This window comes from Oxyura jamaicensis, chromosome 17 (genome assembly GCF_011077185.1).
Source record: "Oxyura jamaicensis isolate SHBP4307 breed ruddy duck chromosome 17, BPBGC_Ojam_1.0, whole genome shotgun sequence".
NCBI classification, from domain to species: Eukaryota; Metazoa; Chordata; class Aves; order Anseriformes; family Anatidae; genus Oxyura; species Oxyura jamaicensis.
The window spans coordinates 1684534-1710224 of record NC_048909.1 but is presented as its reverse complement, the minus strand read 5'-3'; the positions used below and the strand labels follow the sequence as shown (position 1 = coordinate 1710224).

Here is a 25691-nt window from a genome sequence, read left to right as displayed (position 1 = left end):
ATGCACCTGGACGGCACAACTTGATTACTTATTTTTAGTAACAGAACTATGGTAGCAGTTACCGCCTCTCCATCGCCCTTTTGAGCTGAAACCACAGCATGTTTCAAGTTTCCCATAGCGTACCTGCAATTCACCTGCCTGGAAAGGAAATCAGAGCTCCGTAATGCCGGAACTGATGTAAACACTTGCACAACTCTTTTCATGTATGGATCACAGTTTTTCTTACAGTCTGTAATCTACCTCCGTAAGCACTTATAAAACACGTAAGTGGCTTTCTGGGATTGCAGCAAGTTTAATTAAGTCACGCTTTAAAGAGCTTTAAACACACTTTCTGCGTATTAGCGTCAATTATTTTCATTCCCCAGGAGAGTTGTTGTGCCCTTCACCTGCTGCTGGTAGCCAGCACGGAGGTACCGCTGCAGGCACTCTGCGCCAGGCAGGTAAAACAGATCCCACTGGCTTTCCTAAAGCACCACAGATACTATTATATTACGCAGCAGTGGGCAGGCACTGTCAAACTTCCCTTTTCTAAGCACACACACACTGTAATTAAGCTTTCAAGGATTTTTTTCTCCTCTCCATTTCCGATGTTACATGTGTGCACTAACCTACAAGCTAAAATGATGAAAATACCTGAACTAAGCTGACAGTTCAAGCAGCACTACGGCCTCTGCATTATCAGTCCTGCACCTATGCTATTGGTCTCAAAGCTTGATAAATCCTAATAAAATCAGGTGCCTGAATGTTACACCATACTCAGTTAAAATGCAATAGAGGACAAAGAAAAAAACAATTAACTCTTCTGCAAATGAATACGGTTTCACTGGATGCAACCTTTATAGGAAATATTTTAATATTTTATCCCTCCACGTTTCTCTAGAGTTTAACAAACAGCTTAACAGACCACGTGGCACTGCGCACAGCTCGCGATCAACAGCATGAGACAGCCTCCAAAACTGCAATCCATTAAAGGCTCTGTGATCAACAGCTGGCCTCTGCTTTACTCCAGCAATGATTTAAGGAAGGATTAGCCTACATTGTCATGTCCATCTGCTTTTAAACATACATTATGCATCTGCCCAGAGAAAACACAGACAAGAACAAAAGAGAAAGCAGCCTTAAGACAGTATATAAGCAAAAATCTCAGGAGAAGCTAAAAGCCTCAACGCAAAGGCAGCTATGAACCCGTTACCTTCCTTCAGATCCTCCTTTTAGTTTTTTTTAGGTTTTGATGGGGAGAGGACAGTGTGCCAGCCTAACTCTGCACATGCTACCTACAGCTTCAGAGTTGAACAGAATTATTTTTGTACTTAAAACAGGGATTTAGTCTCTGACAGTACTTAGAGAAAATCATTCAGGGAAAGACGAATCTGCCAAAATTCCATTATTTAATACTGAAAAAGGTCTCTTGAAACTCACCGCCATAACATCAGGCTATCCTTGCTGCAAATGACCTTTATAATGCTGAGCCTCTACGTTTTCCCTGCAATTAATGCTTGCAGTCATCTTGTACACGAACAAAAGCCATCTAATGAATGGTTATTTCCTAATCTTCTCCTTTCTCATAACCAAAGACGCTCTTATAGCAGACGCTGATGGCTAACTGTCTCCCTCAGCCTTCCAAGAATAGCTGCTACCGCCTAGCACTCCCAAGAGAAATGAATTTACAGATTGCCTTTTGGAAAGGCTGCCAGAGCCTCAGCAGCTCTGCTCCACTCTGTACCTCTCTCCTGTCCGACAGGAAAAGGCCAACGCTGGCATCTCTGACACCGACCCAGCTTCAGCTCCATACAGCACAGCGATGGGGAGCACAGCCCTGGGGCATGGCTACCAGCTCTCTTCAGAGCAGGCATTCCGCAGTTCTTCAGGAACTTCTCATGCACGTTCATTTCTACAGCTCTGCTTCACACCAGCTAATAAGAGTTTCAACCGTAAAAGTACTTTTTAAAGCTACCCCACGGCATAAGGCAACTTCAGCAAGGGAGGGACAAGGTAAAAGCCTCCAAGTAGAACAAGAGCTAACATACATGATGGCAAAAAGAAAACTGACCTGTTATCTCTGGCTACCTTGTTCTTTGTTGCAGAATGGTTGCAAATCACTGCAAACCAGGATAATCCCAAGGCTTTTCAATGTCCCCAGGTATAAAAAAGCAGCAAGAGAATCGGAGAACTTGTTGCAAGGACAAAAATTAAAAGCAGCAGAGCAGATTAGATGATTAAATGTTGTTGTTGTTGTTGTTTTAAAAAACTAGGAGAGCTGGAATCCAGAATTTTGTTTAGTGCCTTTGCAGTGTTCAACTATAAAGTTTCAGTGAAACAAGTGAAAGAACACACAAAGAAAAATAAGTTAAAAGACAAAATGTAACTCACACCAACAGAGATTTATCCCAAAGACAGAAAATACAGCGAGTGGAAGTTCAGATTTAGAGGTGACCTATTAGGAAATTTAAGGGATGAAGAAAATAAAATTTTAAAAAATATATTACTTGGAACATTTAAGAAGCCATGGCCAGCTCAGAGTCCAGCAAGGGAGAGAGAAAGAAAAAAAATTCGTGTTTTGAGATGTTCTGATCCGGTAACTGCTAACATGCCATCTGCATAAGCGTTAGCTGACACTGCTGCTGCAGGGCAGCAGGAGGGCGGTTTGGTGCCTTAACTGCGTGTTTCCAAGCAATAGCCATTTCTGGATTTTGCATGCACCCTTTTATCTGAACTTCACAGACAATAATGCTTGATTTGGGTTGATTTCAACACCTCAAATGTTATGATCAAAATGGTAGATATAAACTGTCATGACTACTGCACTACATGAAAATAGATTCATTATGTACCTCTTGCTACAACTTTTTTTTTTTTTTTTTTTAAATAAAGATTTAACAAGAAAGCAACCTATATTTTTGTCTTTTGTCAATAGCCTCAAATTCAGAATTGCATCTGAAAGGCAACCAGAGGGAATCACCAAACGTTAGGGATTGGAAGGACCTTGAAAGATCATCCAGCCCAATGCCCCTGCTGGAGGAGGAGCACCTAGATCAGGTCACACAGCATCACATCCAAGAGGGTTTTGAATGTCTCCAGAAAAGGAGACTCCACAACGCCCCTGGGCAGCCTGTCCCAGTGCTCCATCACCCTCACCGTGAAAAAGTTTCATCTCATATTGAAGTGGCACCTCCTATGTTCCAGCTGGCTCCCACTGCCCCTTGTCCTGTCACTGGGTGTCACTGGGAACACTTTGGTTAGCTTACAAAGGAAAATGCAATCTGATTTAGTTTTTACAAGCACAGGACCCTACAGAACAAAACCTTCTAAACCGGCTGATAAAGTTTTTTAAGAGGCCGTTACAGAGCAGCGAACCGCCACACAGTACCATGCAGGCCCATGCTGCATGCCAGCACCAGCAGCCTGGAGGATGCCCAAAGCAAGCTCTCTGCTGTAGCTTACCAACCCCATTTGGGAGACAAAATGCACTCATTCATTTGGGTGAAATATGTAACTAACTTCTTATTTCTTCAGGATGCACTGTGCTCTTTAAAGCAGCTTTAGCTTGAATTACATTTAGTTGTGCCTGAACCTGTGCTAAGCCACGATAGCCACGACTCCGTTCACCTGGGGAACTGGGACCAGTTTATTTTTCTGATCTCCTCTGGTCAGGAGTTATTTTTCCCCTAATATCTTGCCTGCGCCTCGTGCCAATTGAGTATGGCAATGTTTGCCCACTCATCTCAGATTTTGTGTTTGTTTGCACGGATCTTTCCTTGTAGCTGTTGTTATATACAGGAAGATCTGGCATAGGAACAAAATAAAACAGTGTAGGATGCAGTGCAATTTAGAAAACACTGCACCTACTTATTATGCTCTCCCTCTGAATTCCACAAGAGTCCCGCGTGCAGTTCCCACCACGTGGGCATTGCGCCCGTCCCCACTTAGCCACGGAGGGTGGTTGCACGCCATCACCCAGGCTCCTCCGCAGCCGTTTGTCACTCCTACAGCATCCCCAAGGCATCCTCAGCACGCACCGAGTCCTGCAAGGGCTGTGGACTTGGACATAGCCCCAGGACAGCAGAGAACAGCTTTCTTCTTTGAAGCAACAGATGCAACAATTCAGGAGCATGAGGATCCAGACTGACGCAGCTTGACCTGACCCAAAGCGGGGCTTACCCGTGCAGCAGGCAGCTCACGGCACTGGGCTGGCCAAAAACTAGTATGGCAGAAGGAGAATAAAGCCATGAGCTCTTGGCCAAGGCAGTTCGTAGCATCTCCCAGAGCAGAAGAACTAGAGCAGCAGTAGAGAAGAACCCTGGGACTGCAAGCTCAGAAACCCCAGCTCAGACCCAGTCGAGCTGCCGTGCAACCACACTCAGATCAGAGACAGCGAATGGCCGCATCACCCTACCCAGCAGTTCTTAATGCAGTTCTCGTTACTGGAAGCTTTAAATTACAGATTCCTATGGTCATATTCCCTCCAACAACAGAGTATTTCATTCTTTGTCAAATATTTATACTTCAAAATATTCACTCTCCAATTAAAACCAACAATCTGAAAACATGAAAGGTTTTTTTGATTGTTCAATTTTTGTTCTGCTGGTTAAACACAGGTACAGAAGAAAGAAAGAGGCACTATACAGCAACTAACCTGACTGGTGATTTTCATACACCTCTGTATTTTGACAAAAAAAAAAAAAAAAAAAGTAATTTATTTCTTTGCTGCTTCATTAGATCCAAAAAACACATCCCATTAGAAACTTCCCTTCTCTCAGCCCCAGGAGTACTACTCGAGAGGTGCCAATTTCTAAAAATACCAGCAAGAGAAATGACTGCAGGACAAAACCCAGCATTTACTTTGACCGCTCCAAAGAAAAAAAAAATAAAAAAAAGGAAAAATTGGTGTTATCTAATCCATCACAACAGAGATACTTCAAAACCCCCCGTAGGCTAAAAAAGCTAGGCTATGAGGTTTTGCACAAAGAGCACTCAGCAATAACCTTCACCAGCGAAAGCTCACAGGCTTTCGAGCAGCACAATCAGCATCTTCCGTAGCACGGAGCACTGCTGGAGCCTTTTTGCATAACGTTGGCTTAACAAAAGCATCCTCCAAGCCCCTCTGTGTCTCTTGCACCACAGCCGCCTCCTGCAGCAGCCCCCGCTGCCAGGGATGCTGCTCTGGAGGAGCAGTCCTGTAACTTCAGGACACCGGGAATTTGGGGCCAGTTAGAGCAGCATCCTCGCTCATACCTGGCCTTTTGGGTGTGTTTTCTATGAAATGCCAGCAAATCTGCCCTGCTCTTACAGAGCTAGTGCCTAGTGAAAGGAGCCCCTCTCCTTGCTCGGCCTGCAGCTGCTTCAACACAACAGAAAATAACTTAAAATAGCCACAGTTAAAAAGATTTATAACCTACTTTGTGTGAACTGTTTTGTACATCGGCTGTGATCTGAACTTGGAGAGAGGGTTTGCGTTGCTTTGTTCAATTTGAAATGCAAACGCTGCTGGGCTGGGCTTCAGAGCGTGCTGTTAACAGGGAAAAGGGCTTCAAACAGAGCAGTCTTTTCTGTTTTCGTCCTCAAACCCTTGAACAATTTCTGGTTTGAATGTGGACTTGGCAAGCTTGTCAGAACAATTATAAAAACGTCAAGTCAATCCATTCTTCATTAATAACAAGAAATGTTTGCTCTAACAGAGGTAATTAACCTCTCCTCCAGCTGCTTGTTTGCAGATTTCAAGGTACAAATACCTGAACAGCCTGAGCAGACAAGGCTGGGCAGAAGCCTGCCCCTTCCTTTGTGAAACCTTCTTTAAGCTTTGCAATCCGTGTTCAGAAGTTAATCAATAGATGAAATTTCTTACTTTCACCTTTAACTGTTTCTGGTAAGAGCAACTGTGATTCCAGAGGAGGCTGGTGAGTTGAAGAGCTGCAATAATGGAACTACAGTGAAACCGGCTTCAATAGCAGCCCATCTCTGAGAAGCCCAGGAAACAGCATTTCCAACCGTATGCCACCACATCTTAAGAACAGACCTCGCACGTTAAACAAGAGGAGATAATCCTCTGGACAAATGCACAGAGGAAAATTCCATCGCTCCAATCTAACCATTAAATACAAGTGCAACTGATAGAAGGCAGCGAGCCACAGACTGCTGGAGGCTAGGAAAATTATTGCAGGGAGGTCTTGCCACATGCTTGCCCTCCTCAGATGCTCTCCTGTAAGCATTTGATAGTGACCAACGAGAGAAATAGAGAGTGAAAGGTTAAACGTATCTCAGATACAATTCACTAAAGTTATTTTTATATCCTTATTCTCAAGCCTCCTACACCTTTCTGATTTCAGTGAACTGCTCTGTATCATAAACAGTTTATATTTCAGGTGCTTCTCAACCCAGCCAGGCACAGGCAGTTCTTAAATAAAAAGCATGAAATCTACACTCTCCTAGAGACAGAGGGGTGAAACAGCCTGGCTCCCACAGCACAACATGCATGGGCCTCAGTATGTGTTTTAATGCCATGGACTGTCTAGCTGGCAGGGTAAGGGGTGTCTTACAACCACAGAGCAGATTTCACCTTGATGCCATGACAGGTTAGAAGACACCTGGGAAAGATAAGCAGTGTGTATGTTCCAGCTACGGCCTCTTTCTTATTTTTCCCTAAAACTCAAGATCTAAGCAGACCCAGAGCTCAATCCAGTTTAGAGAAATCCCCACACTGCTTGCTTTTCAGTAAGGAAACCAACATGAAAATGTGATTTTCACATAAACAATACAAAATTGGAATCACACTACTACTAGCAAACCAGAAATGATGCTGATGTTCGCCATTGGTCAATTGAAGCAGTGGAACCTGCTGCTAGTACAATTTTCCCCCCACATCCTATCAATAAATTCATACACAGACGTCACTATTTCAAACAACCTTCCAAACCTTGATTTAACTACGAGTATATGGTTTTGTAATTATTAAAGATTAAAGTTAAAAATGTATCCAGCAGCAGAGTACCACCACTTTGGAACTCTCAGGCTACAACGTGAATTACACAATTTGCTTTTAGTTGAGAGAAGGATTACCTCTGTCAATCAGTTCCACTGAAAAATGACAGCATGTGAGAACGAAAGAGAGAAAGTTACACAAAAGAGAAACATTTGTTGAGAGTTGGAAAGGAAACAGATTCCAGCACATAAAAAAAAGAAGATAAAGCAGAGATAAACACAGGCTAACAAACTTAAACAATATCATTCCGCATTCGTACTGTGACTAGGAGTTTGTACAGAGCAAAATTTTGCGCTCCTCAGGAGCTCACATCCCTGCAGCCTGCCAGCACCACAGCAAGCAGCTTTCAAAATTCACCCCTTCTCTGCCAGGCAGGGGCCCCTTTTTCATACAGATACAGAAGTGCAGATGGCTGCATTTTCCTTGGATGGCTGCTTGTGCATTGCTGCCTACTAAGGCTCGTGTTTAAGCTCTTGCACTCTGTCTGAGAGGAGAAATACAAGATTTCAAATTCTTACCATTGCCCACTGCCTAGCTTTGATCCTAAGCTGATTGTAGCTGCGTTCTTCGGCATACAAGGCACTCATAAAAGCACCGATAGATGTTCCTCCAATCATATCTACAGGGATGCCAGCTTCAATCAGCGCTCTGATAACTCCCACTTGGGAGCATCCCCTGTGACAAGAAGAGAAGAAAAATGACATTATCAGACAAACAGCCATTGAAGAGGCACAAACACACGAATGCTGCCTTCCGAAGGAACCTGAATGTGCATTAGCTGAACTGCCAATCTATTGCTAAGCAAGATGCAATGCCAGAAAAAGCAGAGTCATGAATGTAGAAATTTTCCAAAAGTCTCCCTGATGATCGTAGGAAACGCAGATCGCCCAGCCTGACTTCAGTGTGAAAGACAGCAGTACCACTACAGCCGAGAATGAAACCAGTGGCCGTGCAAGGGTCAACGCGGCTGTAAGATGGCAATGCAAAAATCTACCAGAGCTGTCCTCAGGCAGGCAAGGATGGCTGGATTTCAGAGACCTTTCAGTAAGATTCTTTTCCAGTGATTCTTCAAGAAACAGCCAGCCCGGGATCATGGGATGGGGCACTGCACAGATTAATGATTAACTTGAAGATGGAAAACAGAGCACGAGGAGACAAGCAGTCATCAGAAAGGAGGAATTTTGTTCAGCACACAGACCCAGAAAGGGGCACGTGAGGAGGCAACATCTGAGGATAATATAAATTCCTTCAGGACAGTAAAACTAAAAACTTTCTCAGCTTCAAGAGGTACAGAAGGATCTTAGAGCAATGACGGAGTCGAGTGATAAAACACGGGAACCTCAGGGCTGATGAGACAAGAAAAAAACACAAAAGTAGCAATGCCTGCACAGCAACGAGCCCCTAGCTAGCTGAGTTCACAGCGAATTTGGAACTGCTCTGAATGGTCACTGAAAAATATTAACTCAGTTTTCAGGGGAGAGTCAAAAAGCAAACAAAAGAAACCAGAGTAAATCAGAAAACATGAGGACATAAATCCAGAGTACATCGGCAGTCTGAAAAAGGCAAACAAGCTCCAGCATCTTGCTAAGAGAACGCTGCAGAACTAGGAATTGCCCCGGGTATGGAAAGGGCTGCAGGTGAGAAGAAGCTAGGCTTGAATCTCTGAGTGGGGAGGACCGTGACTGCCGGGAGACACGGGGCCACCCAAGTCACCACAGAAAGGCTGATGGAAGAAAAAGAATCTAGACGCAGGCAGACGTACGCAACACAGTTTGGGGAACCCACTGTAAGCGCATACCAAAGAGGTCAAATCACAAATGGATTTAAGGGTGGCTGGGCAAGTCAGAGATGCGGGGCTGTCAGGGGCTACTCAGCATGAAGGATCCAGGTGCGACCTCACGTTCAGGAAGCTCCAAAGCTGCTAACTGCTGCCTACGCTCATTTCTCCAGCACGTGCTATGACATCGGACAGAAGAGCGCAGGGGTGGAACATTGGATCCGAACCGGCACTGTGGGGTCTTACAAAAGATGACGCCCTAATGGGCGAGGAATCCCTGTCCCCTCGATAAAGCCAGCGCAGAAGCAGAGAAATTAGCAGTGGAGGCTGATCCACCCCTTATCAGTTGCAGAGTTACAGCCTCCAGTTTCAAATGCCTTGTTCGATTAATATCAGGCACGTCGAATTAGTTCATCCCACCCAGGTGGATGTTTCTGCAGTTTAAGCCGTACAGCTGTAATAACTTTCTTTCCCCATTTTCATCCCATTTTTCCGCTCCCCCGTGGTTTGCTCTATTTCCATCCTTTTTCCCCTTGCTGTTTACATCCTATAAATACTTGTTAACAGCTGCCAAGTCCACTGTAGGTGTTATTTGGCCAAGCTATGCCGAACGCATTCTTTCCATCCAAATAAATCCCCTCCAGCTGCTGAAAAGCTTTGAGACAGGTTCTCAATTATCCTGCTGTAAATGACTTCATTGACAGATCTGCACTGGTGTAATCCAAGAGCAGAAAGCGGCTCATTTAGTTTTTGTCTCTGAGTTCTCCTTCCGCCACTTTCCTATCGCTACTTCCCATACGATGCCTTAAGTTAAAAGAACTGCATTTTTTCCACCTGTCCCAGAGAAGCCCACTGTGAATAGGTTTGTAGAGGCAGCTATTTTTGCAGTCTGCTTCTCGTGCCTGGTACTTACTGCTGCCTGGTCCCCGTGTTACAACCAGCTGACACTGATACTTCCCTAAGGAACAGACCTTGCGCTACTGGACCTGCTTTCCAGAGAAAGCCTACATCACGTGGATCATTACAACATCAAGTAATTAATGTTAATTACTATAAAGTATTTCCTTCTTGGAGGGCAATTCTCAACTGGCCAGGACTAGCTTCAGACTGGATTTTCCCCCTTTAATCCTTTCCACATTGGGATTTCTTCATTCACACGTTAGTACATCCATAAAGTAGGAGGGGTTTGCTGTGATCACTCTGGATTTGTTTTACTTCACTGTGTGATGTCCTTAAATGAGTAACAAAATCTTATTGCTTCTATTGGCAAACCATCCCCTCTGGGCCTTGGCAACACGTGCGTCTCCCGGCTAAACACGGAACGGTTACGTGTCTCTAAAGACACGCTGATTTCAAGGCGCTGACCTGTAAGGTGGGAATGGAAGTACTTCTCTTGCTCTGAAAGCATCTCCCATCGACTGCCAGACTAAATCAGGATTCATTTACACAAGACTACAAAGTCAATTCCTCCAATTCCAGCATCCTCGACAGCTTCATGACCAAATGTTTTTGTGCAAACCAAAATCCCCTGGAAAGGCAAGGAGGCCCAAACCCTCTCCATTTCTCCACGTGCCAATGGCCTCCTGAAAGACGACTTCCTAAACATTTTTACCTCTCTTAACGCCTTTAGGCCACCACTACCCCGCAGCAACAATGCTACACGAAACTTTTCAACAACTTGTCGCCATTGGTTTGTTCTTGGCCACTTCTTCACAGCTCACAGCACGCGCAAACACGGGCGCGCTGCCAAAGGAAGCCGTGTGCCGGGGCCGGCACTTTGCCAGGCAGCGCGCATCCCGCTGACAGCTCGCGGTGCCTCACGCACAGCCAGCGTGGGCAGCCCTCGTACTACAGCTGGAGAAAAAATAAAAAGAAATTCAAGCCAGGGGGTAGGTCCGCCTAACAGTCTGGGTGCTCAGGCTGAAAAAACTGGGATCGTGTGCTTCTTGAAACACCAGGAACAATTTCACACGGGATCTGCCCCGGTTTAGGGCAACGTGATAATACAAGTGTTTGGCGTGCACAGGACAAAGTAAGACTGCTTGTGGCAGTACTGCGCGTGCGCAGCAACGCCAGAGCACTCGTGTGGAACAGAGGAAGGGACTGGGAAATCTCTGCCACCAGAGCTGAACGTCACTTGCTGCAAAGGTAAGGAGGAACAGCGCAGTCCATCTAGAAAGGGGAAAGGATCGTCCCAGGTCGGGGATGCTGCTGGAGCTGCGTATGCAGCTGTCCTTTGCCTGAAGCTGCCTGCCAGTGCAGCTCGATGGAGCATTTCCCTTGCCAGGATTAATGCCCGTCCTCAAGTCCTTGGTGCCAAGGGCTCCTGGCACGAAGGACAAGCGACACAGATGATTACTTTCAGATAATTCATACCAGAACCCAAAGATCTGCCCAGTGCTCTGGAGAAGTACAGAGTCCAGATATTAACAAAAACTCTTCCATCATATATCACTCCTTAGGACAGGCCTGGTTAATCAGTGCCCTTTGTAGAGAGTGGCAATGGCACCAAGCAGTTCAAGGAGGAACTGGAAATAAGACCCTGGAAATAAGACCTACGTTCTGCTTTCACCCCTGGTACTGCCTCACAACCTGATCTGAGCAGGGCAGGTTATGGACTACTTTCTGCATCAGCTCTCCTCCAGTGCTGCTTACTGTACTGCTTACCAAATTTGTGCTTGCAAAGTGCTTGAGAAGCCTTCAAAAGCAGTGCCATACTTCCTAAATTCCAAGCACCATTTCTTCTTTTCTACTAATAATTACAAATAAACGACCACAAAGCAGGGAGAAGAGTTGTGGGGTTGAAGACGTGCTTCCTCAAACCAGATAGCCCAGCAGTCAGAGAGCACAGTCTTTCTGGCAGGTCTGGCAGGAAAATTCCTGCTCCTGAAACAAGCCCGTGCTTTCATCCCCTGGGGAAATGTTACTGGCATGCAACTCTAATACACGGAGGCCAGAGCTCAGCTGATAGAAGAAAAATTCTTCTGAGAGAAGTGCATCTGTCTGCTCCACACGTGCCTGCCAGAGCTCAGATTAGATACGACCCACTGGAAAAAGCGAGCAAATGTAGCAGGACGTTTCAGATTAAGCTGTCAGGAGGAATACATGCTGTCCTCCACGGTCAGGTCAGGGGGCTGAAGAAAATGCAATTAATACAAAACAGAGACAGTGCACCAATGTTTTCCCCACACACCACATTTAATGTATCAAAAGGCAGAAAGAATAAACACGATGCTGTGAGCACACAGTGGGGACACACTTCTGACCGTGACTACTGGAGTTGCGAGGCTGCACACTGATCATGCTGCCCCTACCTCTACTGCGGTTAAAGAAAGAGGAAAACACAGCTCAGGGGCCCAGCCTCCACAGCACTGCTCTCTCCTCCTAATGGACTCATTGGGATGAAGGAGACATCTGAGTGCACTGAAGAGATGCTACTTCTTTTGGTGAAAAAGCAGAATTAAGGTCACTGCTGCTGCAGAGCTCTACTGTGTCTCTAACCACAGATCCTCTGACGTGGGATACACAGCTTGCTGCATCAACTTCCTGGTGTAATTAAGTAGCAAAGTAGGGAGAAAACCAGGGAAATTGCCAAAGGGACTATACTAAGCTGCGCTATAACCTAACAAACCTGAATTGAGTCTCTCTCATAACCTTAAAACTCCTGAAGAAGCAAAGATATAAAAATAAGAACAGTTTGTCCTTACCGGAACAGCCTTGATTCAAAGTGTTTATGAGCAGTTGTTAGAGCACAGATGAATGTTTAAGACAGAGAAGTTTGCCCTTTGCATGAAACAAATGTTTTTTTCAAATATGTTTTGTGTTGATCACCGTGTTAAGTGGCACAGCCGCAGTCTGAGAAATCAAGCATGTCTTCCACAAGCTGCACAGGAGCGGAATTACCCCTAATTTGGCACCTCCAGTCTTCTGCAGCTGCAAAACCACATACAAAGAAGGCCTTGAAATCTAATCATACTTGTACCTTTCCAATAATGTTATTTCCAAGGTTTCCTGACCATGGGGCTTCCCAGTATCATAAATTTGCCAGAATTACAGTGATGGAGCTTTCGGCTCAAAGAGGTGACAGAAACCAGAGCACTGCATTTCTCTTCCTGCTGTACTACTCGCACACTTATGAGGAAGTTTCTGTTCAGGACAATGTTTAAGAATTAAGCCCCATTTCTAAGCTAAAGAGAGAGAATAATCCCTCATTATCTGGTTTTCATCCCAACATCCGCCTACCACCACGATCCTTCCCAGCAGCTGCCTTGAAGGAAGCTTTCATGATTTTAAAACCATTCCTGGTTACGGTATTGATCCAGAGACCTCGATTCCTTCGGTCTTCCCTGCCATTAGCAACAGCCCTGTTTCATCCTCCCACTTAGCTGTACTCTCAGACTCCCACTGTCTGCTTAGTTCTGGGATAAGGAACCATTTTCCCTTTGCCGTATTATAAAGACTGCAAATTAATCATAGTGCTCCTGCACGCCCAGCACTAAGCACGCATGGTTGTCAGGAAAAGCACCTCCTGTTTATCAGCACCCCAGTGAAACGACCTTCTCGTGAGAAAATTCAGATAGTGTTCCCTTTTACTCCCGACCTTGTTTGCACGCTGTATAACAACTTCAGAGCAAACTTTAAGCAGATTTGTGTCTGACACACAAGGAAACGAGCAGAAGTTGCCCAGACCTTCCAGAGGGGCTGTCAGGTTACTTAGCCCTGGGATGTGAAAGTGTGACTAAGCCACAGGACTGGAGGAGAGGGAAAAAAAGAAAGCCAGAACAGAAGTAAATCAGATAACAGTGCTAGTGTTTTCTGATCACACCTGCTGGTAGCGCGTTCTGGTAGGTGGGTACAGGAGGCGAGAGGAGAGGGAGAGGCGAGGCAATGCTGCGTGGAAAAAACCGCACGTCCCAAACGACCCCAGCTTGGGGAAATGAAATTCCATCTTATTCTGAGCCGAAACAATACAATTACGGCCAAAGAAAAATCATTTCTTTGGGAAACAAACACCTTGCTCTGTCCCCCACCACTTGCAGTTATTTATTTTTCACAGCAACCTCTCTGGGCACGTGTCTGGGTGTTGCAGCATGGCAGGGAAAGAGCCCCGGACCCGAGAGGCAGCAGCAGAGCACTGCAGGGGAGGGAGGGGAGAGGCCGGGACAAAGCAGCCACAAGAGCTGCCCGACCCCTTGTACTGAGCATTTGGAAGTACGGCACAAGACAGACAAACTCTTTAAACTGCTGTGCTTTTAAGAGTGGTTTTACTCACAACTTCTCCAGGGTCCTTTCTTAACGGGAAAAGCTCATTGCCCAGATAAGGTTAGACACAGATTCCTAAAATCACAGCAACCCAAAGGGCTTTATCCTCCTGAAAGCCCATCGATTGGCAACAGACTGTTAAGGCTGCTACACAGAAAGAGCTCTCTCAAAGGGGATTTCTTCCACTTGCCTTTGTAACACAGCACACGGTTGTTTCAGATGACACAGATACAAAACCAGTAACGAGAGAAAAACCACACCTCCGTCTGCTTGTTTAATTTCAGCTGTGTATCAAAGTACTGCTAGGAATTAATGAGCTTGGTGGATTGAAGACTGGAGGTCAGGACAGGACGGTCCAAATAAACCACCTGCAATTATTTCTTTTTTTTTATTTTTTATTTTCCCCCGGTCATAACCTTGAAGTAGATGGCTCCCCAGTTTCTGCTGCTTGGAGGATTTAATAGAAGCCATTACAATCTTCAACCTCCATGGCAAATGGGAGCAAATGAGCAATTACATAGGTGCTTCATATGGGAAGAGCATTACGTGGGTGCCAAGCCACATGAACACAGCTTTTACGTGCACGTGATGACCCAAGCATTGCACAACTCACTGAGCAATTAGCATTCAAGTCTGATCACAGCCACGTGGCTCTGCCCATGTGTAAGCCAACTGCACTTTAAGACAGAATTTGTAACTGATGCATAAACCACATGGCTGAGCACTCGGCAATACACAAGGTGCCACATCCCCAAAGAAATCAAAGCAAAGCCTCTTAGGAGCAATTATGCTGCAGTGTGTTACCGACCATCTGCACACAGAGTCTGAAGCCTTCAGTACGAGTTCACAACCACGTCTCAAGAGGTTTTCCTTAGCAAAGGCAAATACTCAGATCCCACCACTTTATTTTTAGGACTTTGGTTTTGTTTGTTCAAAAAATATGCTCTAGGGCTGATCTGGGTCAGACTCAACTTAGGCGTCCAGACATAAGTTATCATCTTCGTTTCCGAGAAAGATCCCCTACTCCATATCATCCTCCTTCAGACTTATGAAATAGCACCAGAAGTAAAACCTAGACCAAGATAAAATTTTATCTTTAAGGATACAGAGTTTAGACTCTTCACTGCTACTTTGGCTCCTGGCTATCCCCCTGAAATCAAATCCCTTGTCTGAAAGATGCTGGGACTCCAGGAGCCTGATTGCATGGCTGACACTGGAATTCAGCTTTCATTTTTGGGTCCAGTTTATTTGTACATGAAAATGGATGCTCTACATGTTACGAATGCACAAGCATACAGGGCACCAGGCCATTTCTCCAAAAACCTTTATGAGTAATCACAAGCTCTGAAGCCCTCATACATTATCTGAGTTTAAAAAGGGGGATATAGTAAAGAAAAATTACAACTCCACTGCGTGCTGAGATACAGATATCTAGCTAGACACACAAGCATATTACAGGTCATCAAATAGCTTCCCTTCCACAGAAACACATCCACCACAGCAGTAAGCTAAGTGTGTCTGAAGGAGGGCAAGAGCTGCAGGCTGACAAATGCAGAGGGCACGAGGATTAACCTCGGAGCTGCTAACTTCCTGCCCTTGTAAATGTCAGAAGGCTGAGATTTGGCTTGGTGTACAAAGGGATTACTTGGAAGAAAGAAAACTGGTGGAAGGATATTTCAGGCATTCAGCTCTTTTCATGACACAAAGCAGAGTCAGCCTTTTTCATAACATTTTGACACTTCTATAGTGTAAAAATCTTGCTTCATAAACAGTTACTGGCCACTAACAGACTGCAAATGCTGGACTGTAAGTTTTATTCTTTGCTTTAAAAAAAGGGAAGGAAGAAGTATGAAATAAATTTGAAAAATGCAATTTCGTTTAGCAGCAGCACCAGGATGAGGAATGAGATCCTTCTAGTGGTGGATATTCTTCAAGGCTCGCGATAAAAATAAATAAATAAATAAAAAGCTGATTCCCTACACGCCATCTCAGTATGTCCAGCAAGCGATCTGAAATGCAGCATGGATTCTGCCTGACTGCATCAAGGGGAAAGCAAAAGTAAAAACAGTAATTGCAAAAAAGCCCCTCGCTCTTATCTTGCCTACATAAGAATTAGGAAACACTGTGAGAATTGTGTGGAAGCGCCCAACCTGTGCCAGAGGAGCTCTGTACAGGACTGCCCAGACCACGCTGGAGACAGATCTCAGCCAAAGCTGCACAGAGCCCAGCACGGCTGTCGTGCCACCAAGCTGGCTGACTGACTTGAGGGCAGTGCTGGCTCCACACCAGCTCCACACCATCACGCAGCACCATGCCCAGCAATTAACCTCTCCAGGACACCAGGAAACCAAAACAAACACACACAAACTGATTCGGACCTGGCACATCCTACAAATGCAGTTTCAGAGGCGCTGATTCAAGGAACCTCTCTCCTTACTTCAGAGCCTCTCTTCTACAGCACCTCTGCAAGCACCCTGAGGGGACGGGTGCCTGAGCGGGCTCTGCCCAGCATTACCTGGGCACTGCAGCTCTCTTTGCTGCCCAAGACAGGTGAGGGTGCTCCCAAATCTCAGCAGCCCTCGCAGACGTGTTGAGTGAATCTTGGCGCTGCAGCCAGACAACACAAAGAGGATTACCAACAGCCTGGTTACTCCTAAACCACTGCCCACTGGAATAAAGCGTTAACTTAAGATCCAGCCCCATTACTATGATTAAGTTCCAAGCAAATTCCCCAGACACATTCAGCTCACTGAGATAAGAGCATAAATCCAAGTAGGTTTAGTGGGAACACCACCCTCCTAAAACCCCCAAACTTCACGGTGGTAATAGCTTATGCTTCTTTAGTATGTAAGAGCTTCAGAGTATTCTATAAAGGTTGACCTGCACAGATGCCAAAGCTGAGCTGGTAACAGCCTCATTTTACAGAACACCACAAGTGTTTAAGCCATTTGCTCAATGGAGCTAAAGGAGCTGAAACAAAGCTCAAAGTGAAATCCTGACTGCCCGTCCCTTGCTTCAGTGACTGAGCCCCCAGTAGCTGCAGTAGTTCTTGATGCCATGAGCACCAGAGAGGCTCTCGGTGCCTTTCGGAACCATTCTCAACAAGGTCAAAATGAAGAACAAATGATTTTATCAGGAATTTACATCAAATCTATTGGTTTTTATGAGGATATATTTTTGAATATTTTCAAGAATCGTGATGTGATTTTTACACATTTTTCAAGCTGTCAGCCCTCTGCTTACCGTGAATTTTAAGCATTGTGAGACAGATAGCAAACGAAGGGGATTCCTGTGCCCATTACCAACCACTGAGAACAACTTTAAGCGGTGTTACCTATTGTCTATCTGCAAAATGCACTGCAGTCCTGAAGCACACTGCATGAACCAAGGAGAATTATTCCAAGGCTGAGTGCATTTCTGTTAAGTTGAAAAATAAGGATATGTGCTAGCATGGCAGAAATCGTTGGCAAACCTCTTTTCTTTTTTTTTTTGCGTGCTCTTCTGAGAGAGGATTTGAAATCAAAGACTGGGAGAGGAAAAAAAGGCAGATGTAAAGCAAACAAGCAGAAATGACAGTGGATGAAAGGATGCAAAGAAACTGGTTAATCTCAGGGCTTGGACATGTCAGAAAAGGAAAACAGAGACTTACAGACTAACAGAGACACAGCCAGGAGAAAAAAAAAAAAAAGAGGGTGAGCGGACCTAGGTAGGAATGGAAGCATAGAGAAGACATTCTTAAGCAAAGTAAGATGAACAGAAGGAAGCAGTAATACCAGCACACTTGGGTTTCTCAGATCACCATCCCTTATATACCTAAGCCCCACATTAGGCTCAGTCTATGTAAAGTTTTGAACCCAGAAAATGAATTGAAAAGTATTTACTGTGTTCTGATGTACACGAGGAACATCAAGAATCCAGGAAATGCCCGTGTGATTTTCTTTCATCCCTCCTGTAACCATTATATTGACTATGTTTAGGAGCCCATGGAGAAAAAACACTGCTCTATGCTCTTTAAAACTGTATTTTCAGTGCATGCCTCTGGCAGTAGCTACTGAATTCAGGCAGCAAATTCCTTCCCTCTGCCCCCCATCGCTCCCCAGACACACATTCTTTTAACAGCACATCATCTGGGTGCTTGTGGTCAAGCTTAGCAGTTTTAAAAAGGCAACAACTCTCTTCAGGCTTCCAGTTCCTATCTTGTATTTGAGGCACAGTAATCAATCTCATGAGCTCACATCTCCATTTCAAGCACTGCACCTCTGCAGTGGTGGTTTTAAGACAATTTCCACACACACACGCTCCTTCCACTGATATGAGTAAAGAGCCTCCTATCATTAGTTAACTGTGTTAGCTGAGGAATAAGAATTATTCATCTTCCTTAACAGCTGGAACTGAATCCAAAGCACCTGCACCATAAAATTTCAAGTGGTCTCCCCTGGAGACTCCCTTATTGTCTGAAATTGAACATCAGGGTTTCATAACCACAACGCTGCCATCACCTGCACCACAGGAAAGGAAGTTATTGGATGGAAAGGGGGTCGTCTGTGTCTTGTGGGCAAACTGTCCACCCCGAGGGCTGGACTTTGCTCCTGGAACATCACTTCCAACTCAAATTCCAGCTACAGACACGTCATCTGATGGCTGGGGGATAGCCTGGCAGCTCCACCACTGCACTACTGGCCAGTCCGCTCTGCCCCATGGAGTGCAAACCTGGGTCCTCACCTGGGAGCCTTCACTTTTATTACACCCAACAAGACCCACTAAGCTTAGACATTTTCTTATTTTCAGGGAATGGACATGCTTCTGTCTACTTTTGTGGGTTATTGGAGCAAAATATGACAGTCCAGAACAGATCTCAGGTGCTAAGGAACTTGCAGTTCTGACTGAACTGGAGTTGCTGCCAAAGGCAGTGAATGCATAGACAGCAAAGCCTCTTTATTTTATTCTTTTTAGAGTCAGGGATCTTGGAGTCAAGCAGCGAGGGAGTGAAAGGCAACCACAATCTCTTAAGAGCAGAATGATTAAGAGATCTGCCTCTCAGGTGCTCTTCCAGTCTTTTATCACTGGGTAAAGCCACTGAATCAGAAGACAAAGCCAGGCTTAAAGCCAGGCTCAGCACAGCTTGGGGTTCCCAGACTCAGAGCAGCAGCCAGTAAATTACCCAGTGGTAGATGTACCAGCACATCCGGACTTCTCTGAAACCTTGGGGTCTGAGCACCCTGCACCCAGTGCAGACTTCAGGGACACGGACAGACAAGGCAACAAGTAGGTGCATCAGACACAAGTCCATAACAAGAAAGGCACAATGTGCTTCTCCTAAGCTGCTGCTTTTACCCTACCCTTCCAGAAGGCCAGCCCTGAAAATAAAGAAGAAAAGGCAGGAAGAAAGAAAAAGTTGATTAAACAGGCCAAGTGCCTCAAATGAAAAGGCATGAATGAGTCAAAGCCTTAGAGTCAGCAAGAACAAGCAGTGGGGAAAAAATACTTGACATATCAAGAGCTGAGGCAAAATGATAAGTCTGAGAAGAAAACTAAATGGGAAGAGGAGAAAAGATGTCCTGATGAAATATGTACAAATACGCTTCAGCAGCAGTTCCTCAGGGGAGGCTGAAATGCTCTGCGTGAAAGGGCAGAGGAGAGAATGAAGAGGCACAGCAGAGGCACAGAGCACTGCAGAGCCGCAGCCAGCAGCAGGACACACAGACTCCACCAGTCCCGGTTGGTAAAGGTCACCAGCACCATGTGCCTGCCTGGCACGAACACGCAGCTGACCACTATGCCTTCAGAGAGCACATCCAAAAAAGGCAGCTAACTTCTTTTTCTTTCCCTCTCAATAAACATATCTTATGCACATCATGTATTGATATCGTGTGTGTTACTAGAAATACAGCTTCTTATCAAAATCCCCAAACAAATACATCTAATGCTTTGTATTTGCCTAATATGCCCATGTGGAATTGGAGCAAATTCACTCCTAGAATAATACCATTATAATCACCAACAAAGCTTGTCATCGCCACTTTGTTTCAGTCAGTCTTCTGAAACATCACGACCAAGTTTTTTTCCAAAGCCCTAGGGATTCCCAGATACTTCTTTATTAATTATTTACTCCCCATAAATTTTAGTTGTGAAAGGGCTTTGCTGAGACAACTATAGAAAACCCAAGAAAGGGTGGGCTGTACGTGGGATGGCTAAAGCTCCTGAGAATGATTTATGGGTGGTTCGTGCCTCTATTGCAGGGTTTAATGTGTCACTATTCTTGCAACTACGTTTCAAAGGTATTATTTTTCCAAACTCAAATCCCCGTTCCTTCCTTCAAACTCCTTGATGTTTCTAACTCAAATTAAGTTAGCACTTGACTAAAGCAGGAATACTATAATTTCAGAACTGTATCACTTGGATTTGTTATATTTTTAAACTTACAGGAGAAAGAAAACCCTTAGTTCCTATGTGCCTTCTGTCATGACAAACCACAAAGATAATTACTAGGAAGCTGCTCCAGTAAAACCTCCTGAACTATCACAGTGAAGCCAGACAAACATGCCAGAAATAACAACTAAATAATTGATATTCCTCGTCACAGAACACAATACCTTTAACAGAAATAACCATCAGCCAGCACCCTGTAACTCTCAGTTCCCTCTTTTTTGAGACCAGTATGATTCATGCTTCTAGAACAAGATTAGAGGTTACTTCACGTAGGGTATTAACCAAAGGCTACACTAACTATCAATAGCCTGGGTGGCCACTCATCATGACGTTTTTAATCCAGAATAGGCTTTAATTGCAGGATGATCACAGTATACAGTCTATCAAAGTCTCCTTGTTACTAGAGATGGGGACCTAAGAACTTACTTTGACCCGCAAAGCTACAGATTTTTACAGAGCTCAGAATAACCTTGTCCTTTCCCCAGGATATTAACTATACTCTCACTTTGAAAACATTTTTTTTAAATCCCCATCCTTCATCCAACCACAATTTGGACAACAATTCAGCTACAGAAATAGCACACAAGTACCTTTCTGTTAAACACAATGCTCCCACCACCCGTGTTCTGAAAAAGCATTTGGGACCATGATGTAAACAGGGTTTCAGAGAAAGAAGGAAGTATCATATTTACACACTGTTCTGCCATTTATTCCTCGTAAAGTCTTCCATATTGCACAAATGCAGAGGTGGGCAAATTAATGGCTAATGAGACATGGTCACATTGCCGAATGGGTGATGAGCATCCAGAAAATCTATACACAACACCGTAGCTGTGCAGTGGTTCAGATTTGTGGAGGAGGATGCACAGGACCAACAAACAGGCTCTAATAAGCCTGTTCTTTCTTACCTCTGCTCTTGAAAACCAGCAGGTGGTAGCTTGCAATTAAGTAATAGAGCAAAAAAAATAAATAGTTTGGTGAGAATTACAGCAGTGGTTACAGAAGGAAGAAAGGAAGGGAATGAGCAAAATGTGCTGCCAGAAATACAGAAGTGTACATATTTTAGCATGACACAGGCTTCAGTAAAGAGAGATATCAGATAGCTTGTAACAAAACAAAACAAAAAAACAAGGAACCGAGTGCTTTACATCAGTTGATCAGCAGTCTCCTGAGATACCCAGATTAAGTACAAGCTCCCTTCCTCTGCTTTACTTCGTGTCTCCACAGGATAATACTTATCACAGAAATGAAACACTGCAATCATCTTAGGTGAGGAAACTGAAAGCAAGCACGATAAAGGCATCTTTACAGACACTCAGAGAAAACAGCCAAAGCGCTGGCTCTCAGCATCAAGTGACTAATCAGAACAAGCTGTCACAAATGAGTTCTAACCTTTGCTGCAGTGAATACTGCCCTCAAAGGATGCACTGGCCCAAAGACAAAAATGTAATATTTCCATGGATTTAAATAGATGGTCTACATGCTTATTTATATATATAAATATAAATGAGAGGTATTTCAAAGCACCGGTTCATAGAAGGGCTTCAAGAACATGGTGATGAAGAAAATGAAGATGGTGCTCTCTTGAGAAAAAGGGCTACTGAATTCTGGGTTTGTCTCAACAGAAAACTCTCAAAGTAAAAAAGGAAACGTAAAGAAAAACATCAGTAATGATCTATTCCCAAGGCTCACGTAGAATTCAGTTGGAATTCTAATAGGAGTGTTCAGCACGCATCTTGCCCTTGCACCTGCAAAAATATATAATTTTTGAAAAGTAAGGCTGCATAAAGGTACTTGGGGTTTCAGGTGATCACAAAGAAAAGTACATTCTCCCGTTATCTGTGTGTCCTGGGCTGCATCAAAAGAGGTGTGACCAGCAGGTCAAGGGAGGTGATTGCTCCCCCCACTCCACCCTCATGAGGCCCCACCTATGTCCAGGCACTGTGTCCAGGTTTGGGGCCCCCAGCACAAGAAAGGTGTGGACCTGTTCGAATGAGTCCAGAAGAGGACTACAAAAATGGTTAGAGGAGCACCTCTCCTATGAAGAAAGGAGGAGAGAGCTGGGGATGTTCAACCTGGAGAAGAGAAGGCTCCAGGGAAACCTCATTGCGGCCTTTCAATACTTACAGATGTCATATAAAAAAGATGGAGAAGGACTCTTTACTCAGGTAGATAATGATAGGACAAGGGAGAATGGTCTTAAACTAAAAGAGGATAAATTTAGATTAGACATTAGGAATAAATTCTTCACTGTAAGGGTACTGAGGCACTGGAACAAGTTGCCCAGAGAAGCTGTGGATGCCCCATCCCTGGAGGTGTTCAAGACCAGGCTGGATGGGGCCTTGGCCAACCTGATCTAATGGGTGGCTTCCCTGTATATGGCAGGGGGGTTGGAGTTAGATGATCTTTAAGGTCCCTTTCAACCCAAGCAATTCCGTGATTCTGTGATATAGGGCATAATTCCTCTTGCTGTCTATACTTTGGGGGCCTTTGAAATATTGAGACACATTTCCTAGTGTAAGAATCCAGTGGGAAAAATCCATAGTGCAGACAACCAAAAGAAAGAAGAGTCACATTTACTGCCCTGGTCATCTCCTGATATTAAGCCCAACTTATGAGAGGGCTCAAGTCACTATAAACACCCGTGTTCCTTCTGCAGAAATCCAAACACTAATCCACACAGTTATGTTTGCATAACAAAAGCATCTCCTTGGTGTCTCCCCAAAATGTTATTTACAGAACAGCGTTGATTTTACAGGGTGCCTGCTATTCTGAAGAATCTGTGCAGATACAACCCAGTGACAGTGGTGCTCTAGGACCTTGCAGTAACTCATCCACATGTCCAGGACAAGCCACAGGGTACATACCAATAGGCTGGGACCTCTGGCAGTAGACACCAGAGAAGGTCCTTGGACCTACCTGGCTCCTCCGCCCCCAAGGACCACGGCGATTGCATTTCCAGTCAGAACACGAGCCAGGCGAGAGAAGTCAGAGTGGCGGTCTGGTGGTTTCTGGAATACACGTTCATACATCTCTATCTGTAGAAGAGAATAAGATGATGATCATTTCAAAGGCAGGTTGGAGCCTACATTAACAACCTACTGTTAAAAAGTGGATAGCTGTACTTCACACAACAGTAGTGTTAATGAACTATCTAAACAGTTCTAGCGATCAATTACATCTCCCATACTTTTATATTAGCTGGGAGAATTTCAGAGTAGTACAGTATTTTCTGTGGATATATTTCTCTTCCTTAACCAGGGATTTAGTTACCAGTAAACACCGTTTCTGCTTTAGCATTATGTTCTCAAGCACAGGGATCCTGCCAACGAGGATAATTCTACTGATTGAGGTGACCTTGACTCAACATTTAGTATATCAAAGTCAGGCATGAATTCGTAAGGGTGGTATGAGCCCTTATTTCTGTTTCATATAGTAAATTGCTGTATCTCTTACCAGCTTTGGAAGGCTTCTTTTGGAAAAGACCCTGCGGGGACAGTGGAGATGAAGATGAGCAGAACACCAGCTCCTCATATTGAGCCATTCCACAGTTCGGGAAGGCAGGGGTCCATCTTCTTTATGGAGCAAGATGAGTTGCTTCTGGGCTCGGACCGCTGTGTTCTCCAGCATCCTCTCCAGCTACAGCAGATTATACACAGCAAAGGAATTGGGGCATCAGGTTGTTACTGCTCCATTATCAATTTAATACAATATTGTATTGGGGAATACACATGCAAATATATTCCCGACTCCATAACTGAATCTGCAGACTGCTATGCACACTAAGAAACTCAAACAAGATTGATTTAGTTGATTACACTGATAGCTGTGGGTTTACATAGCAAAGAGAACTCTAAAACTAGACAAGGTTTCAAATTTGAATGCTTAAAAACGAACGCTTTTTACCTAAAACATAAACCATTAAATGCACAGCACAGATGCATGCTGTTCATACTGAATGAGGTTGCTTCTCATGCCATACTTAAGCCTACAAATGTTCAGCATATTTTGCTTTTTTCCCCCCCCACTTCCAATCAGACCACTTTTTCCTACTTGCCTTCCTTATTTTATTGTTTTAGGCAACTGATGGTGACTTGACATTACCGTGCTTCCTGCCTCCCACATGCAGTCATAAAGAACCAACACGAAACGACACACAAGAATGCTGCAGATGGTTACTGGTCCCTGGCTCTTTGGAGGTTATACTCAGCACTTCACAATCTTAATAAACCCACTTTTCCAATGATTGTAGAATTTATATGCCTGGTCAACAAACTTTGGTAGTAAAATACCAAAGCTAAAAATAGCTGGTAAGGGGAAAAAAAGGCTTACAGTCTGTAACAAAATATATTATATTATTTGTACAACATATTTTATATCTAGTTTTTTCTACATACATACACACACCATGAAATCCAACCAAGAAGAAGAGACTTTATCTGCTTATCTGGAGATCCTGCAAAGAAACATGACTGCCATATCGCTTTAAAGAGATTTAGCTTTTGATTTACCACTGACCTAAATGATTCTTTGGAACTTAGCTGGAAATACTTTTACATAACGCTTCCCATCTCTGAGAATCCTCGTTTAATTCTTCTTGTAATTATAACATATTTCTCACGAACATTTCATTATCTTGCTTCAGTGGGTATCAAATCCCCCCAAATTCACTTGTGTGAAACAACCTTCCTTGATCTGCACTGATAACACTGTTAATACGGGAAGAAGCTACTTCCACACCTCTCCAACAGTAGGCTCCTGATCTCCCAGTCCTACTATTAAGATGCAGTCAGCCTGCCTGATGCAGCGTTGAGTCCATGGAGTAAGAGTGCTGTCTGACTGGTAGAGTACAATACGGTGAATATCCTCCTGTTGTCCCAGCCAGCTAGTTAGTCGATATTCATGGATACTGGGGACAGAAAACAAACAAACAAAAATGTTTTATGGCATAGCTCCTGCCAGAGTGGAGGGAAATCTTATATGTCAAGCACAAAATTTGAAGGGCATCAGAAACTTTCATCTCTTGCTTGTCCAATCTAAGTTCAAACACTTCTCTCATCCACCCTCATTTCCAGCCTCGTGCATTTTTATTTCTCCATTATTTATACCATTAGATATGCGCACAGAGAAAAGAAGGTGTGGTTCTGCCCAGCTTCAGTAGGGCTTCTGTGACTTCCCTAGGGAGTACATGATACCCACTTGGGCTAATTCAGCTTTTCCAATTGCACAAGTGAGAAAGTAACTATG

At 44.3% G+C, this 25691-nt stretch overlaps 1 protein-coding gene across 1 annotated transcript in view; it reads right to left on the bottom strand.

Moving 5' to 3' along the window:
- Positions 1-25691, bottom strand: part of PNPLA7 (patatin like phospholipase domain containing 7) — a 125461-nt gene that overhangs the window by 27684 nt on the left and 72086 nt on the right. Inside the window, exons 24-27 of the mRNA XM_035341544.1 lie at positions 25185-25353; positions 23901-24083; positions 23364-23482; positions 7495-7651 (exon numbers count right to left, since the gene is read on the bottom strand). Coding sequence (XP_035197435.1) covers positions 7495-7651; positions 23364-23482; positions 23901-24083; positions 25185-25353 — 628 coding nt within the window. The remainder of the gene's footprint in view (positions 1-7494; positions 7652-23363; positions 23483-23900; positions 24084-25184; positions 25354-25691) is intronic.